This window comes from Cebidichthys violaceus, unplaced genomic scaffold (genome assembly GCF_023349555.1).
Source record: "Cebidichthys violaceus isolate CVI_PGR_0920_01 unplaced genomic scaffold, fCebVio1.0.p SCAF_133, whole genome shotgun sequence".
NCBI classification, from domain to species: domain Eukaryota; kingdom Metazoa; phylum Chordata; class Actinopteri; order Perciformes; family Stichaeidae; genus Cebidichthys; species Cebidichthys violaceus.
This window is the reverse complement of record NW_027176300.1, coordinates 274,688-291,396: the sequence shown is the minus strand read 5'-3', so window position 1 is coordinate 291,396 and position 16,709 is coordinate 274,688. Positions and strand designations below refer to the sequence as shown.

At 44.9% G+C, this 16,709-nt stretch overlaps 1 protein-coding gene across 1 annotated transcript in view; it reads right to left on the bottom strand.

The window, feature by feature from the left end:
* Nucleotides 1–8,470: 8,470 nt before the first annotated feature.
* The window catches only part of LOC137870697 (GRB2-associated-binding protein 1-like), a 13,078-nt gene continuing 4,839 nt past the window's right edge, over nt 8,471–16,709 (bottom strand). Inside the window, exons 2-13 of the mRNA XM_068708108.1 lie at nt 16,265–16,393; nt 15,950–16,115; nt 15,333–15,519; nt 14,249–14,898; nt 12,637–12,719; nt 12,434–12,543; nt 11,793–12,091; nt 11,505–11,576; nt 10,574–10,670; nt 9,908–10,040; nt 9,565–9,699; nt 8,471–9,446 (exon numbers count right to left, since the gene is read on the bottom strand). Of these exons, the coding sequence (XP_068564209.1) occupies nt 9,258–9,446; nt 9,565–9,699; nt 9,908–10,040; nt 10,574–10,670; nt 11,505–11,576; nt 11,793–12,091; nt 12,434–12,543; nt 12,637–12,719; nt 14,249–14,898; nt 15,333–15,519; nt 15,950–16,115; nt 16,265–16,393 (2,250 nt within the window). The 3' untranslated portion in view covers nt 8,471–9,257. The remainder of the gene's footprint in view (nt 9,447–9,564; nt 9,700–9,907; nt 10,041–10,573; nt 10,671–11,504; nt 11,577–11,792; nt 12,092–12,433; nt 12,544–12,636; nt 12,720–14,248; nt 14,899–15,332; nt 15,520–15,949; nt 16,116–16,264; nt 16,394–16,709) is intronic.

The window sequence follows — 16,709 nt, the reverse complement described above, 5'->3', positions numbered from 1 at the left end:
ACAAAGATGATTCTAGTCTCTGATGTTGGAGGTCCAAAGCAGCGTCTGAAGGTCTCGTTGTGGTGATCTGATGTCTGAATGAGCTGCTCAGTCACAGCTGGTCATCTTCATCTCGTCCTTCATCCTCCTCTTCATCACTGTGTGATGGTTTCCATCTCGTCCTTCATCCTCCTCTTCATCACTGTAGACAGATGACAGAGGAATCAGAGCTCTGGTTCATTGTTCTGATCGGACTCTTCATCAGTTCATTACTGTAGTCTACATCTTAGATCTGAAACCATCAGTCTGTTCATTTTATTGAAATACTGCTGAGGAGCATGAATTCATCTTTCCATCTATGTTTGTCTGTTACAGTTATTTACTGTCATTGTCTCACTGTATATAAAGTCAAGCTCATATGTATGAATGCCTTTTAAATGAACCTTTGAGTTGAGCTGCATATGTTTTGTTTCTGTGCATTTTTTAATAATGATAAGTAGTTTATGGACTGTTTTCTATGTTTCCTGTTCACTGCATTGTTCAAAATAAATACAAATGAAGTGAAACTAAATGATTCTTGATCCATTCATATCCTCATGAATCTCACTAATACACATCATGACTGTATTAAATAATGAAGGATCAGCATATTGTTTGAGTCTTTTGAAAGTTATTCTGGACTCAGTGAGTTCAAATGAAGACGGTGAATAACAGACAGGATCAAACACAGTGAGGTTAAACTACAGTTTCATATTCAAACACATTCAGTGTCACCGTGTGGTGACTTCATGTGAGACAATCAACATCTGATCTGAAGCAACTGAAGTGAAGCACCATGAGGAAGATCTGAATAACTGATCACTGTGTTTGTCTTTGTGAGCAAACACACACACACACACACACACACACACACACACACACTGTGAGCAAACACAGTGATCACACCGCAAACTGATTAGAATACTTTGGTTTATAAAAGAAGCACTGCGCTCAATGTCAGTCTCTGAGAAGAATTCAGACACTTTATTTCTTTACACTGAAGACGTTCGAGGTAATGAATGAATGAATGAATGAATGTGTTAATGTTGCTGTTACTATCACATGAATCATGTTGAACAGATTCATATGTGAGGGTTGGTGCTGTCGCTGAGTTGCAGTAATGTTAAGATGTTAACAGATGATAATAAGAACTGAGTGTGACTAGTGTAGCCTTATGTGTAATGAGGAGTTCTAAAGAGATGTAAACAGATATTAAAACAGTCAGTCATGGAAAAGTGACAATTGAAGAGTAAAACACGATGTCAAGTGATTTGAGCTCCACAGTTGAAAAGTCTGATCTCAGAGTGGATGAAGGAGTTTGGTGTTGGGAGTGAATGCTGCGGTAAAATAAAGTTATGATCACCTCTGTCTGCTCTCACAGGGAGAAGATGATCTGCTGGATCCTGCTGCTCTTCATCCGGACCTCCTGTGTCTGTGGTGAGTTCACTTCTTCTTGAACACAAATTGTACAACAAGAAAGAAGTGAGAAAATACTACGACAGTTTTCTGAATGAACACTTTGTGATTTACTCTGCATATTTGATCAGTGCTGACACGACATTTAGAGCATCGGTTCTCCTCTCTCCTCTCTCCTCTCTCCTCTCTCCTCTCTCCTCTCTCCTCCTCTCAGGGACGTTTGAGTACCGTTACGTGGGTCTGAGGTATCAGGCAGAGGAGGGCAGCAACATCACGGTGGAATGGAGCTTCTCGTCCAAAGACGACATTTCCGTCCCCTCGCTTAAGATCCACTGTGTGTCCGTGTTAGAGGTGAAGGTGTTCTACCATCAGGACAGCAGCGTTGACGAGTCTCTGCACCAGCAGTTTGCGGGACGGGTGCAGTGCGACCGAGACGCTCTCAGGACGGGACGCGTCCGGCTTCACCTGTCCAGAGTCAGGACTGAGGACTCGGGCCTGTACCTCTGTAGGATGCTCACTGAGTTCGGCAGGAAGGTGAAGACCTTCTTTCTCAACGTCACTGGTGAGTCAGCACAAGGTTCTCCTCATCTCAAGAGAACTTTGATCAAGGTTCTTCACAAAAAGAAGCAGTCCAGATCCACATGTGACACAGATGATGTCCCGTCCTGTTTGTTAGCAGATGATGACAAACCTGTTACTTGATGATGCTGCTCTATATACTCTGAACCGAGAGTTTGTGGAGTGCAGGACGGTTCCTGTGACCTGTTTTCTCCTCAGGTAAATCACACACACACTTATAACTTTCTTTACAGCAGCCGTTGATGAGCCCAAACCTGTGACACCAGAACCACAAACACCAGAACCAGCACCAGAACCAGAAACACCAGAACCAGCACTAGAACCAGAACCACCAGAACCAGCACCAGAGGGTCGGGGAAGAGTCTGCCTCTACGTTGTTCTGGGACTGGTGGTTGCAGCAGTAACAGCTGTTCTGGCTGCCTGTTGCTGGACTTCATCACATACATGCTCTCCTAGAAATATAATATAAAAGGTATAATAGTACACAAGTGATGTACAAAAACCATGAAGGCTATAGATAATCTCTGTACTGTAATATATCTATTTTATATCATATCTGTAATGTGCACTTTAAACTGAAATGTACTGTTATTTCATTGTTGTTGAAGGTGTTATTTACTGTTATTGATCGTCGTTCTCTCACTGTATTGAGTCTACGCTGCTGTTAATGATGACGACCACTAGAGGGAGCCTTTATGTCAGCAGGTTACAATGAATGTTCAGTGTTATGTTTAAATATGCAAATGAGTCATTATCTAATGGTAGCTTTTTGTTGAATTTAGGAGAAATCTGCAGACGCAAACAGACAAAGTAGTGAGATAAACACCTGAACGTGTGTTTTGGATGTTTTCTTTCCACCAGTCTGAAAGAAGACGTGTTATGGACGCAAAATAGATCAAAATCTCAAATGTTTTTGCCCGTAGAGTCTCCTCTTTAAGAGGTTACGTGCCATGATAAAAAGGTAAATATCAAAACAGAAAATTGACTTACAGGACGGACACGACGTGGCCGTAGGTCAGAGAGGACACGAGGAGGAAGGAAGCACCTTCAGCCTCGTTGAAGTGAAGTGAGCGCACCTGTTCCTTTCCTGTCATCAGGTGATCTCATGTGGTCTCATGACGTGGACTTCTGACATCATGCTGTTCGTTTCTTACAAAGAAAAATCTAATAATCAAAAAAGAAAATGGTCACAATATTTAAAATATTGCAAATAACATCATAAGTCCTATTTAATAATCCTGTTTTTCAGGTGTGTTTTACAATATTTAAAGAATTTAAAGTATTTGTTTATCTTATATAATAAGAAATAAAATAAATCAAATACATTTTCATTCAGGTTGTGTTTCAGTAATTAGTTAATCCCAGGATAGAGCAATTTTCAGCCTGAATGTCAAATATTTGTACTTCAGAATCTTAATTATTTTGTATTTTAATGAGCCGTAACGTTCAGGTAACCTCGTCACTTGAACACCTGCTTGTTCTCTCTTCTTTCAGCACAGTTTCATATCGTTCTTTCACAGACTTTATTCATGTGTGATTCGGTGTTCTACTACAACCAAAGGAAAAGAAACCTTCTGAGAAAAATAAATGAAATAAACAAAAATTTTATGTATTTCATTTTATTCCAAAAAGACAAATATATTAATTTACTTATCAAAATTCAAGGCACACAAACTCTTGAACATGTTCTCAATACAAACACGGTTGATAATCTGAAATGAATAAATGGATGAAGTAAACATTTAAACGGTGATGTGTGATGTGACACGTGTCACTGTTTGTTTGTTTGTTTGGGACTTTAAATATGTATTTCCACTCTGCCCCTAGTGGCCATTAGAGGAACTGCAGCTCGAAACATACCTGTGAACCATTGATGTGAAAACACAGTATAAAAGTACATATTTACAGATATATCATAAGAGGTATTTACAAGCGTCACAGTCAGCGACTAAGTCCACGCTTTTAGTTTTTTAAACTACAGGTTAGCAGCTGCTGTAACAAACAGCCAGTGATGGAAAGTAACTAAGTACTTACTCAAGCACTGTATTTTTTGTGAGTATTCAGGTTATTAATACAAAACATAATCAACGACAATAAAGATTTAAACTTACAAGCTACATGGCAGTATATATATATATAGTAAAAAAAATAAATTATAATAGAAAAGCCCCACATTCACCAGCAGCAACATTATAACACATTAATGCAACAATAATCATAATAATATTATATATTATTCTGTAATAGTACATTCTTCTTTAACTACTTAAGTATGATATTCACTGTAAAATGCTGTAAAATAAACAGATCAAAATATCAGACCTCACTGATACTTTAACAGCATTTTCACAAATGCACAACTCATAATGCACCAATATTCTTCACTCTTTGCACCAGCAGTAATTGTCATTACAGTACAAATGATGCTTAGTCAGGCAGCACAGCCGTTAACTTCGGTCTGTAGCGGCACTGGAGCCGCTGACTCAAGTCCCCACGAGAACCAGCAGACAACTTTGACTTCTCTCCGTCCCTTTCAAACGTTCCGGTCTCCGTCCACGCTGGCTGGGTTTGTCTTCAGAGCAGCAGAGGGCAGCAGAGACTTCGTATTCACGTGACGCTGAACAACCTCCTGCTGCTTTCCTTTCCTTTTGAGAGCAGAATAAGATGAAGCAGAGCAACAGGCAGCCAACGCTGCTGCTGTGAGACCCAGCACCACGTAGAGGCAGACTCTTCCCCGACCCTCTGGTGCTGGTTCTGGTGGTTCTGGTTCTGGTGCTGGTTCTGGTGGTTCTGGTTCTGGTGTCACAGGTTTGGGCTCATCAACGGCTGCTGTAAAGAAAGTTATAAGTGTGTGTGTGATTTACCTGAGGAGAAAACAGGTCACAGGAACCGTCCTGCACTCCACAAACTCTCGGTTCAGAGTATATAGAGCAGCATCATCAAGTAACAGGTTTGTCATCATCTGCTAACAAACAGGACGGGACATCATCTGTGTCACATGTGGATCTGGACTGCTTCTTTTTGTGAAGAACCTTGATCAAAGTTCTCTTGAGATGAGGAGAACCTTGTGCTGACTCACCAGTGACGTTGAGAAAGAAGATCTTCACCTTCCTGCCGAACTCAGTGAGCATCCTACAGAGGTACAGGCCCGAGTCCTCAGTCCTGACTCTGGACAGGTGAAGCCGGACGCGTCCCGTCCTGAGAGCGTCTCGGTCGCACTGCACCCGTCCCGCAAACTGCTGGTGCAGAGACTCGTCAACGCTGCTGTCCTGATGGTAGAACACCTTCACCTCTAACACGGACACACAGTGGATCTTAAGCGAGGGGACGGAAATGTCGTCTTTGGACGAGAAGCTCCATTCCACCGTGATGTTGCTGCCCTCCTCTGCCTGATACCTCAGACCCACGTAACGGTACTCAAACATCCCTGAGAGGAGGAGAGAGGAGAGAGGAGAGAGGAGAGAGGAGAGAGGAGAGAGGAGAGAGGAGAGAGGTGAACCGATGCTCTAAGTGTTGTTGCTGTAGCAGGACAGGGAATGAGTCATGCCATGCGGGCTCAGAAAACAGCTACACCTGCCACACCTCTGAGTTGTGGGAAAAGGGTGGGGTTACAAAAATGCCAATGATGACTATACAGAGACAAATCACATTTATCCAAATATAGACACGAATAAGTGAATACAATTGATATCAGCTTGTATAAAACTTTTTTTAGTTTTAGTTCATAGAATTTTCAAAGGTTGCAAATATAAGAGAACACAACCTCTGTGCCTTCAGATAACAATAGTGCTGAGGCTAAGTTGAACATTTATGTTTCATATAAAATAGAGGGAAGGTGTCAACTCACCGCGGACGCAGGAGGTCAGGCTGAGGAGCAGCAGGATCCTGCAGAACATCTTCTCCCTGTGAGAGAACTCAAGAGGGTAAGCAACAAAGAACATGACAAAAGACGACGTCCACAGTAAAGTCCTTGAGGATTCAGCACACACATGTTCCCACTTTCTGTCCTCCACGCTCTCTCTTTCTCACGGTCACAGTGGTTCTCAGCCGCTATGCTGCCCTGTGGTTTTGCATTCACTTGAACACACCTTTGCACAGCCTGCAACTCTGATGTGTCACTCTTTACTGTCCCGGTTACACTCAGCTCTCCTCAACCCAAGATGTCCTCAGTGTGTCAAGAAGTTCCAAGATGAGCGTTCACTCACTGCTAATACATCTGCACTAAAGTAAAGTGCGTCCGTCCCCCTCACTCCTCCTGCTCCTGCCTGAATTCAACATTTGTTGCGTCCACATCTGTGGCTCTCCACGGGGTTTTTGTCTGCAGGCTAGACGCTCCTCCCTAAATGATGCCTGCAGGTCAGGCAGCCGTGCAGTTGTGCGTCATGCTGGATACACGGTATGTGAGCGACCGTGTATCCAGCATGACGCTCACATATGTGCAGGTACAACTCTGCAGGAAATAACCGAAAGGGTGTTTCCTGGCTGCACGACAAACCCGACAGGACACTTTATGTCCTGATCCTCTTTCCAGAGTCAGAATGACTCAACCAAAAAAATATTGCCTGAGGAGAAATGACTTAAGCTGTTGTGATATATGAGACATATGTGAGATATGACAATAGTAATGTAACAATACGGATCAAGTGCAGCGTAGCACTTGATTTATCCCAGGGCCTGAACTCATGTGTGCATAAAATGGTTTGGTATCTTGTACGATGTTGAACTTTTCACCACAGACACTGACTGAGGCGGCTGTGGTGCATCTTTCCCTTGCAAGCAAAATAAAATAGAACGGAACAACTTTGAATCATTTGAAGACTTCATTATTTTCTTTGAATCTGTGAACAAAACTCTTCTCCCGATTTATAATTAGAAGTTTTTCCAAAACACACTTCTCTCAGCAACGTGTTTTTACACTATGTTAATGGAGGATCTATTTCACTGATTTGTTGGGTGTGTTAAAAATATGTTGATGGATCCAGAGAGAGGAATATAAAGAAATACATCAAGGGGGATATCAGTGTGTGTGTGTGTGTGTGTGTGTGTGTGTGTGTGTGTGTGAGAGAGAGAGAGAGAGAGAGAGAGAGAGAGAGAGAGAGAGAGAGAGCGAGAGACAGAGAGAGAGAGACAGAGACAGAGACAGAGAGACAGAGACAGAGACAGAGAGACAGAGACAGAGAGAGACAGAGACAGAGAGAGTGAGAGTGAGAGAGAGAGACAGACAGAGACAGAGCGAGAGAGAGAGAGAGAGACAGAGACAGCGAGAGAGAGAGAGAGACAGAGAGAGACAGAGAGAGAGAGACAGAGACAGAGACAGAGAGAGAGAGAGAGAGAGGTGTGTGTATTGCAGCCTTTAGATCAAATCCAATTCAGGTTTAAAGTTCCTTGTTTGTAGGTTCTGTCTGTTCTAGTGCAGTACCCACCTGAAATGGAAAAATGAGAACTCCATCCCCTGCATGGACAAACCAATTGCCAGAGATGTTAAAGAAGAAATGAATAACTGCAACACCAGGAACTCCAATCAGGTTTCAAATCAGAGGCCGGGCTCTTATAATGGAGGATTATATACCTCAAACCCCACCCTCTTTGGATATGGTTGCTTCACAACATAACACTGACACAAGTAAACAGTCAAGTAAATAAACACAAACTGCGCTAGGATACGTAAAGCTGAGAGTTCTCACTTTCAGTTTAATGTGTTAATGTGGCGCCAACTGTTTTCCCTCATGTCACTTGGAGTCCACCACTTTGATCTAACCGGAAATAAGTCTATTTGATGGAATGCCATGAAACTTTGTACAGAGATTCATGGTTCCCACAGGATGAATCCTACTGAATTTGGTGGTCCCCTGACTTTTCCTCTATCCGCCACCATGAGGTTTGATATTTATGGCTTTTAATGAAATTTCTCAACAACTATTTGATGGATTGCCATGAAATTTGGCGCACACATTCATGTTCCCCTTAGGATGAAGTGTTGTCTCTCTGGTGTTCCCCAGACTTTTCCTCTAGCGCCACCATGTGGTTGACATTCATGGCTTTTAGTGAAATATCTCAACGTCTAAGTGATTGGTTGTAATTACGTTTTTTACAAATATTCATGCTCCCCTGGGCATGAATCGTAAACTGCTTTGGTGATCCTGTCACTTTTTCTGAAGCGGCACCATCAACTATTGGATGGATTGCAATGAAATTTGCTTCCGACATTCATGTTTCCATCAGGAACACTTGTAATAACTGTGATCAAATGATTGATTTGTCCAATATACAGTATTGGTTTATGAACAAATATATGATAAAATGCTAAACTAAGATGGTAAACATGGTAAACACCAGCATGTTAGCATTGTCATAGTGAGCATGTTAGCATGTTTGTGGCACCAACTTCAGGATACTTTCAGAGCAGTAAGGATTCTTTTGTTTTGGGCAGATACAAACTTTAAGGCTCAGATCTGGGTAATTCCAGTTTCAATTCATGTTTTGAGTGTGACAAAAACACAAAACCAGTTGCGTAAGTACATATCATAAAACCGCCAATCATAAAAAAAAGATGACAGTTAGTTGGAGAAGTGCAATGTCATCATGTACTTTGCTTTTTCTCACCAGTTAGTTCCGCTATAACGTAAATATCACTGAAATGAGTTCTCAGCTCCAGAAAAAAAAGAAACACTCAAACAGAAAGGAAAGTTTAAAAATCTCATTTCATTGGTTCTGCATTGAGAGACTTAAAATGTTCGCACAAGACTTGTACTTGTCTCAAATTACGTGAGTCACAAAACAGCTCTGAAGGCAGCTGGAGACATTCACAATTACACTTAGAGGCATAGGATGTTGAAGCCGTGCCGTTTCATGCCGCGATCAATGAAAGCACGATAGAAGGCCGACGTGTAGCGTTTATTAAGTTGGTCACTGCTGGACAGTCATCGCTGCTAATACAGAATCAATTAACTGATTCAGCGGCAACATTACACACACTGCACACGAAGCTGCAGGGACGACTACGTAAGACAGCTATCACTGGTAGCTTTGCTGATTTGTTCATCATCAGAACAGCCGATTCGTCCCACAGTCCACCATCTTGTTCACCGTCTCAGGATTGTCAATTGTCGATCTTCAACGTATTTCATTGTAGCAGCAGAAATGAAAACTAAGCTTCCTTGTTGTTATCTATAGTACAATGCAGGCCGTCATCAGACATATCTCAGTTTGAAATGGACATTTCAGGGTGTAAAGAAACGAGAGAGTTAGCTCGAGCATTTCTCCTTCTCCGTGGACATCCTCCCATCGTGCCATGCTTCTCTGGTGCTCCTCAGGGCCTTGGTTCTTTTGGGGTCCACCACCACGTAGTCCACACGTGCGCGCTCGCCCCGTGCGCGCTCCTCACCCGCTCCGGCCTGCTCGCTGCCGACTCCACCTTCTGCCGTGCAGCGTTTCTGGTTACGGTAAAGATGTATTCTATTATCACTTGGTGTATTGATTTATTGAAATACGTACAATGCACAATATATACAACACAATATATACAGAGAGAAGGAGAGAGAGTTGTGTCACCTGTCTTGTTGGCGTCGATCGCCCGGTGTGGAGGTCCAGGTCCAGGTACTCCACCTGTTTGTCCCCTCTGGCTCGCCGTAGCATCGGGCTGCTGACTCCGCCCTCTGAGGCCCGGTGCAGCATGAGCCTCAGAGACTGTAGACACACACACACACACACACACACACACACACACACACACACACACACACACACACACACACAAAGTTTAGTTTAGTAAACAATGATTTAAGGATGGATGGAGGGGAAGATGATTGAAAAGGAAGAAAGGATGCAAAGAAGGAAGGATGTAGAGCAAAGACGGCAATGATGGAAGGAAAATAGGAGGGGGGGGGGTGTTTACCGGCTCCCCGGCGCTGAAGCTGAGGCTGGGGGTGGTCGTCATGGCAACGTAGCTGTCATCGGTGTCATCGGAGTCGGAGGAGGGGGAGGAGCTGTGAGCGGAGGTCGGCCTGAGCGACGGACAGTTGGACGGACTGACACGCAATGAAAGAACAGGAATACATTTCAGAGACAACAACTTGTTGATTTTATTTTGTGGTATGTGGTTAAGTTAGTCAGACACATTTGATGACATTTACATGATTAGTTAATTAAAGGACTAGTTGATTAACAGAACATTTAAAACTATTTTGACAACCGATGAATTGCTTGAGTTAAAGATCCAAACTTAATGGTTCTACTTGTCTTGGTATTATAGTAAATTGCATATTTGGGACAAAAGAAGACATTTAAAGACATCAAATAAAACAATAGGAAACTACTTCTATCACCACACCTCCAACTACTGTGGTGGGTATAATGACGTGGTTCAGCACCACAGGGAGGCAGCAGAGTGCAAACTCAGCTCAAAGTAACTGCTCTGATATTCACACGTCATACATCTCTCTCTGGTTCTGTAGGAGACCTTAAAAATTCATGTTGGTTTTTTTTCTGTTGACGCAGCAATAAAACATCACACACACACACACACACACACACACACACACACACACACACACACACTTACTCTCGTGTGAAGGTTCGAGTGACAGGCGAGCGGACAGGGGGCGGGACTTCCTGCCAGTCCTGCTGCACTGAAGTGATGTCCAGAGGAGCTGGTTTCACTGGGGGGGAGAGAGAGAGAGAGAGAGAGAGAGAGAGAGAGAGAGAGAGAGAGAGAGAGAGAGAGAGAGAGAGAGAGAGGGAGAGAGAGGGGGAGAGAGAAGAGAAGAAAAAAGAAGAGAGAGAGACAGAGAAGAGAGAGAAGAGAGAAAAGAGAGAGAGAGAGAGAGAGAGAGAGAGAGAGAGAGAGAGAGAGAGAGAGAGAGAGAGAGAGACTTTTCACTTCTGACTACTTTAAGAAACAGTTAACTGCAGAACCGAGGAAGTTTTATGCCCAAAAAAAGAATTGTTTGTTTGTCATCTCACCCACAAGTGAGGACAGATTTAGGACCAGGGCATTTAAAACATATTTTAAAGCAGCAGTATGAAATGAATGTCTACTTTGTAAACACTGGTATATGCTGCATTTTGGGATAAGAGAATATTGAATAGCAGTGCAAACAGCAGGCTACTTTTATGCCATTTGGGCCAAAATGAACTTTTTCCTATTGACTTACATTGAAAAAGAGACGTCTCCAGCCAACAGAGAGTGTAAAATGAAATTAAATATTTGAATCTTTTCACAATGAAGCAGCACTGTTGCAGAAACACCTCCCGAACTGTCAACCTTTACGAATATTTAACGAGTTTCTATATAAGCTACAGGAGCCGTGGCTGTCACGCAAAGTGGGAGCAGGTAAATAATTAAAACCAAAAAAGAGAGGTTGAAGGGGAACGAGTGAGACGAGAAGTGACAGACGGAGAGCGACGCAAAGGGAGGGACGTGGAGAGAGAAAGAGCCACTGGGAGAGAAGGAAGGACTTCAGGGCCGGGAACCACAGACTCGCGGTGCGTACCTCTCGTTTTGTGCGTCGGCTCTGCGGCCGTCTGGACGTCGGCTCTCTCTGCAGGCTGACCGACACCAACTCCTGCAGTGATTCACAACATCAGACGACGGGAAGCATCAAACCGGCAGCACAACTGCAATAACTAAATGCTTCTGTTTACGTGCAGAATTTACATTTCGTGGTCTGTTTTAATTAAATTTGCCAAAAAGATGTTTGAATGGAAGTTTTAGTAACTTTAGTATCTCATATATCTATATGTAAAAAAATCAAATATCCCCGATAAGCTCCTATACTCACCTCTGCGTTGTGGTTTCAGGTTGCGGTGGATCGGAGGGGGCATCGCCTCCACTTCCACTCCACCGGCGGTGTTCATAGTGTTCCTCCGGAGCGGCGGGGTGAGGGGGGCCACGGGAGTCAGCGGGGAGCTCCGAAAACCCATGTGGGCGGGTGGGGGGACTTGTCTCCCGAGGGAGGCCAGGTCGCCTGCGGCAGGGGTGGGATGAATGGGAAGGGAAGGGGTGAGGGGGGTCATGGGGACGTAGTTGGCCTCCTGGTGCTGGACAGAGGGGTCAGAGGGAGGATGATGTGGAGGCACCCTGGAACAAGAGAAGAAGTAATTAGAAAATTGGGTTTTTTAGTCCCGGGGAAGTCCTGCGATAAATAAGGGTTCCAGCCGTTATACAAAAAGAGTCCACTGAGGGTTGTCCCTTGTCATCCTGCTTGGGATTTTCATGATCTCAAGGAGAGTTCTCCAGTTTGAGTTTCAGTACCTCCGAGTCTGAGGTTCTCTGCTTGGAGAACGGTGGATTGCGTCCAGGAGCGAGTCACGTCCCCATGCGACGGGAGTATCTCAGTGTCTTGATCTGGTCTCCAAGAAGAGGTCTAGACTAATCATTACACGAGCACAGTTCCATCATGTCGCGTATCTCCTGACTAACCTTGGTGCAACAGGAGGCTCCGTGGTGGCAGCGCTCATGGGAACATAGTTTTCGTCCACGTCGTCATCCTCAGAGCAAACGCTACCCAGAGGCACCATGCCTTTATTAAACTGAGAGAGAGGAAGAGAGACTCACACCTTGAAATGATATGGTTACATTTATTGTATTTTCATTCTTTGAGGTTTTAAAAGATTTTAACTTACGAAGTAACTGTTGAAGCTCTCGCTGAACTCAAACATGCTCGCTCTGTCGGACAGAGACCGAGGGACGTAAAAGGAGTCGCAACCTGAAACGGAGAGCGTAAAGACTAACCACTGGAAGCTCAATAGTTCAAAACCATCAGCGATTTGGGATTACACTGCTGAGAGTTGATATCTGTGCGTTCAGTACAGCGCTGGAGCCAGGAGGTTAGCTTAGCTTAGCATGAAGACTGGAAACAGGGGGATACAGCTAGTCTGGCTCTGTCCAAAAACGGCCTACTAGCACCTCTAAAGCTCACTAATTAGCATGCAGTGTCTTGTTAATTTAATAAAAAAAACTAAATGTAAAAAAGGTTTCCCACTGCTTCCACTCTTTATGCTAAGCTACGCTAACTGCCTGCTGGCTCTAGCTTAACATTTAGCTCTCTTGTACACATTGTAACTTATTGGCAGAAGAACTTGTGTTGACAGAGTGCAAACAGAGCTTGACCACATCTGAATGTAGATGGACAGTAAGAAAAGCAAACACTTGTGCACAAAGCATCAAGTCCCAGCATGCTTTAGTACAGAGACTGTTGCCTTGAATGTGCTCTAAAGCGCCATGAAAGAAAATTATGGAACGTTTTTACCCACCAGGCTTGAAAACAAAAACTCTTTGTGCCATTCAGGGGCAAAGGTCTCGTCTCATTAATGAAACTAATTCACGATCGGGCACGAATAGTTTCCGCTGTGTGGATGTAATCTATCAACACTGCCAGCTCTGCACAATGAAGCTTGATCTCCTCTGAGGAGCTCTCTACAGGGATTTCACAGCCACTATTACTACATATTGAACATTTATTTCCACAACACTACTGGTTTACACGACAGATACCAGAAGGCTTTCGTCCGTGACATGAATAACCATAAATAGCCAAAACAAGAGTGAATTTGGGACTTGAAATTCATCAGGTAACAAAAAGCTAATGTAGTGAGCCAACATGTGAGTCATCACAGATGTAAATGCAATGATTGTAATTTATGTGTATTTGTCAGCTTTGTTGTGGAGTTCCTTCTGCCCCCTAGTGGCCCCCAAAAACGTCTGCGCTGATTTGGAGGCTGTGTTACTTAAAATGAAGAGATTTGAGGACTCGGATCCCTGTAGCTAATCTCATGTCTGTAGGCTACAGCTCTGAATAGATTACTGAAAGGGCCTGCTGGGAAGAGGACCAGGGGCCCAAAGTGTCGAGGACCACCCCGCCCCAGCCTTCAACTACATAATGTCACTTGGAGACACAAAAGACTAGATAGATACACGAATGACTACAAAGAGACACAAAACGACCAAAAAAGACATTTCCACAAAGAGACGAAAATGACCTAAAAAGACACAAAACAACAACAAAAAGAGGCGAACGCATCCCAAAGTCTGTGTGTCTTGCTCCTATAGAAAAGGCCTTTTGCGTGTCTGTGCCCATGCAGGGTCACATCGTCTCAATGTCTCATGTCTACAGCGAGCAGCTGGTTAGCTTAGCTTAGCATAAAGACTGGAGACAGTCAATATCCAGCCCCTCTGAAGCTCACGAATGAACACATTAGATCTCCTCGATGAAAGACTTTGACGCTTTCTTCTTACCTGTCGGCGTGCGTCCCGGCGCAGTGATGGTGTTGCTCCTCGGCAGACCTCCTCCCTCCACACATCCGTCCCTCCTCTCTGGCTCTGAGGAGGAGCGGGGGAGCGTGGCCGCGGCGGTCTGGGGCTTGGGCGGCCGTGGAGGGGGAGTCGGGGCTGAGGCGTGGAGCTCCGCCTGGGTCAGGGAGTCCACGCTGGGGGTGGAGGATGGGCGGCGAGGGGGTCGTGGTTGCGCGGTGGACGCCGGACGAGGGATCTGATAACCGCTGGTGGCGTGCGAGTTTGGATTTGGATGCACATTTGGATGCACGGCGGAGTGTCTGTCGTCACTGAGAGGTATCGCCACGGGCCGCAGGTGGAAGTCCAGGGAGTGCTTCCTGGGATGAGGAGAGGGGTGACAACGAAGTCGGCCGGCTCGTCTCTGGAGGTCAGCGGTCACGCTGGCCTCCAGAGACTGGCTCAAAGGGCCTGTCTTGGAGGCCGCCGTCCAAGGACCGGTCCTGAAGCCGGAGGAAGAGGAGGACGACGGAGGTGGGAGGCCGTTGGGAAGCATGGAAGGAGAGGAGGAAGAGGAAGAGGAGGAGGAGGTGGCGGAGGGAAGAGGGTTGTCGTTGTAGTCGGTTTCAAGAGAAGTGGAGGAACCTAAAGGAGGCCTGGAGACAGAGAGATACCAAAATAAGAGTTTTTAAAAACGGACAGTTCGGCAAAAATACAGCAAAGATCAGATTAAGTTGTTTCGGTTTCAAGGAGCTCCACACCTCAGGAAATCACAATCCAAACTACCTAAAAACTTTTCCAACCGTAGAGGATCATTTAGCTTCTATTGTGCCGTTCTGATGACCTGTCGCATGCAGGTATGTGAAGACATCTGTGGGCGTGATCCAGGCTAAAATAAACCTGTAATCCCCAATTCAACACGTCTAAACCTGCAACTCTGACTGTCAGTCTGGATGATTTACCTTCAGCCGGGTTTCTTTATTCCGAACCGGAGTGGTAAGAAAGTCAAACTTGAGCATTTAGATATTGTTAGTCTTGTTTCCTGTATTTGTGTGTGTGTGTGTGTGTGTGTGTGTGTGTGTGTGTTCACCTGATGTGACTCTGGCAGTGCGATAGCCACAGGTAATCTTCCTCTGCGTTGCCGTCGTGAACCAGGCCCCTGACATTCACCGGGTCATAGGGGGGCGGGACCGAGCCCGATACCGCGGCGACGGCGGCAGTGCGACTCGTCATCGCTGTGATGGAGGACGAGCCAGAGACGGGAGGTCTCTCCGGGACTGTGCAAAAGAAGAAGTGAGAAAGGAAAAAGTTAGGGTAAACTCTTCCAAGTCTCTGTGTCTCTCCCTGCAGGGCATTGTGGGTATTGGAGTGTTACTCATTAGAGACATTTTAAATGGCACTATTTTCTCTCTCTGACCCGGTGGCACCGATGACAAGCATTCAAAATAACTGTATAGAAATAGACCATCTACTCTAAAGTCTCAGCTAACATTAGAAAACCAAGACAAAGTTCAAATGACTGCAAAAGGCAAAAACTGTTGTACAGAATATCTGATGGTGTTTTACATCTGAGTCACCGATGTCTTTTCTTTCTGCATGTTCTCTCTCTTCTCTCCTCCCACATGGTTTTCACACTGACTCAGCCGCAACCCACACTTCTATCCATCCATCCATCCCTCTATCCATCCCTCCATCTATCCGTCGTACCGTCATCAGTCGGGTTGAAGCCACAGAGCAGGCAGATGGAGGACACCCAGCGGTTCATGTCCTCCTCAGACTCAGCCACCAGGTACCAGGTCCTCTCCTCCGTCCTCAGGTCGAAAACGAAGCTGCTCTCCAGCTCCTTCTTGGTGAACGTCAGGCCGGCATCCACCTGAGGGAGGCGGACACGGCGAATGAGCGTTGGAGCATTTACGGAGCACACAAATGTGCAACGTTTAGCTTAGCGTCAAGCTGAAATGAAAACTTTTAAACATGCACATTGAGGCGCATTAATTCAGGTGATTGATGGCGTCCGTGTACCTGCTCGCACAGGTTCAGGTTGATGGTCCTGATCGGCCGGCGGGACTGCTGGTTCTTGAAGTACTGCAGGACGTCCGGCTCCCCGCTCAGCCGACCGCTCCGCAGCACGAACCAACGCCTCTTCCACGCCTGGAGACAGGAACACTTCCTGCTTCAGTTCATCTCGTTCAACATCAAAGCAGATAAACCCTTTCTACTTTAGAGGCGTGGGCTGAACAAACTGACAGTGTATATCTGGTTTTTAGGACTTTTAGTCTTTTTACAAAATGATATATTTGACAGATTAGTGACTAAAAGGTCAGTTAAGAAGATAATGTTTTCACTTCCTTCATGTCTTCTCTCTCTTTCTCTGACGTTAAGGCTGACTCTGGTGTCTCTCTCCAAAGTCTGAAGTTTGACGCTCCAGTGTACATGAACGTTAACTAAACATCACACACACACACAC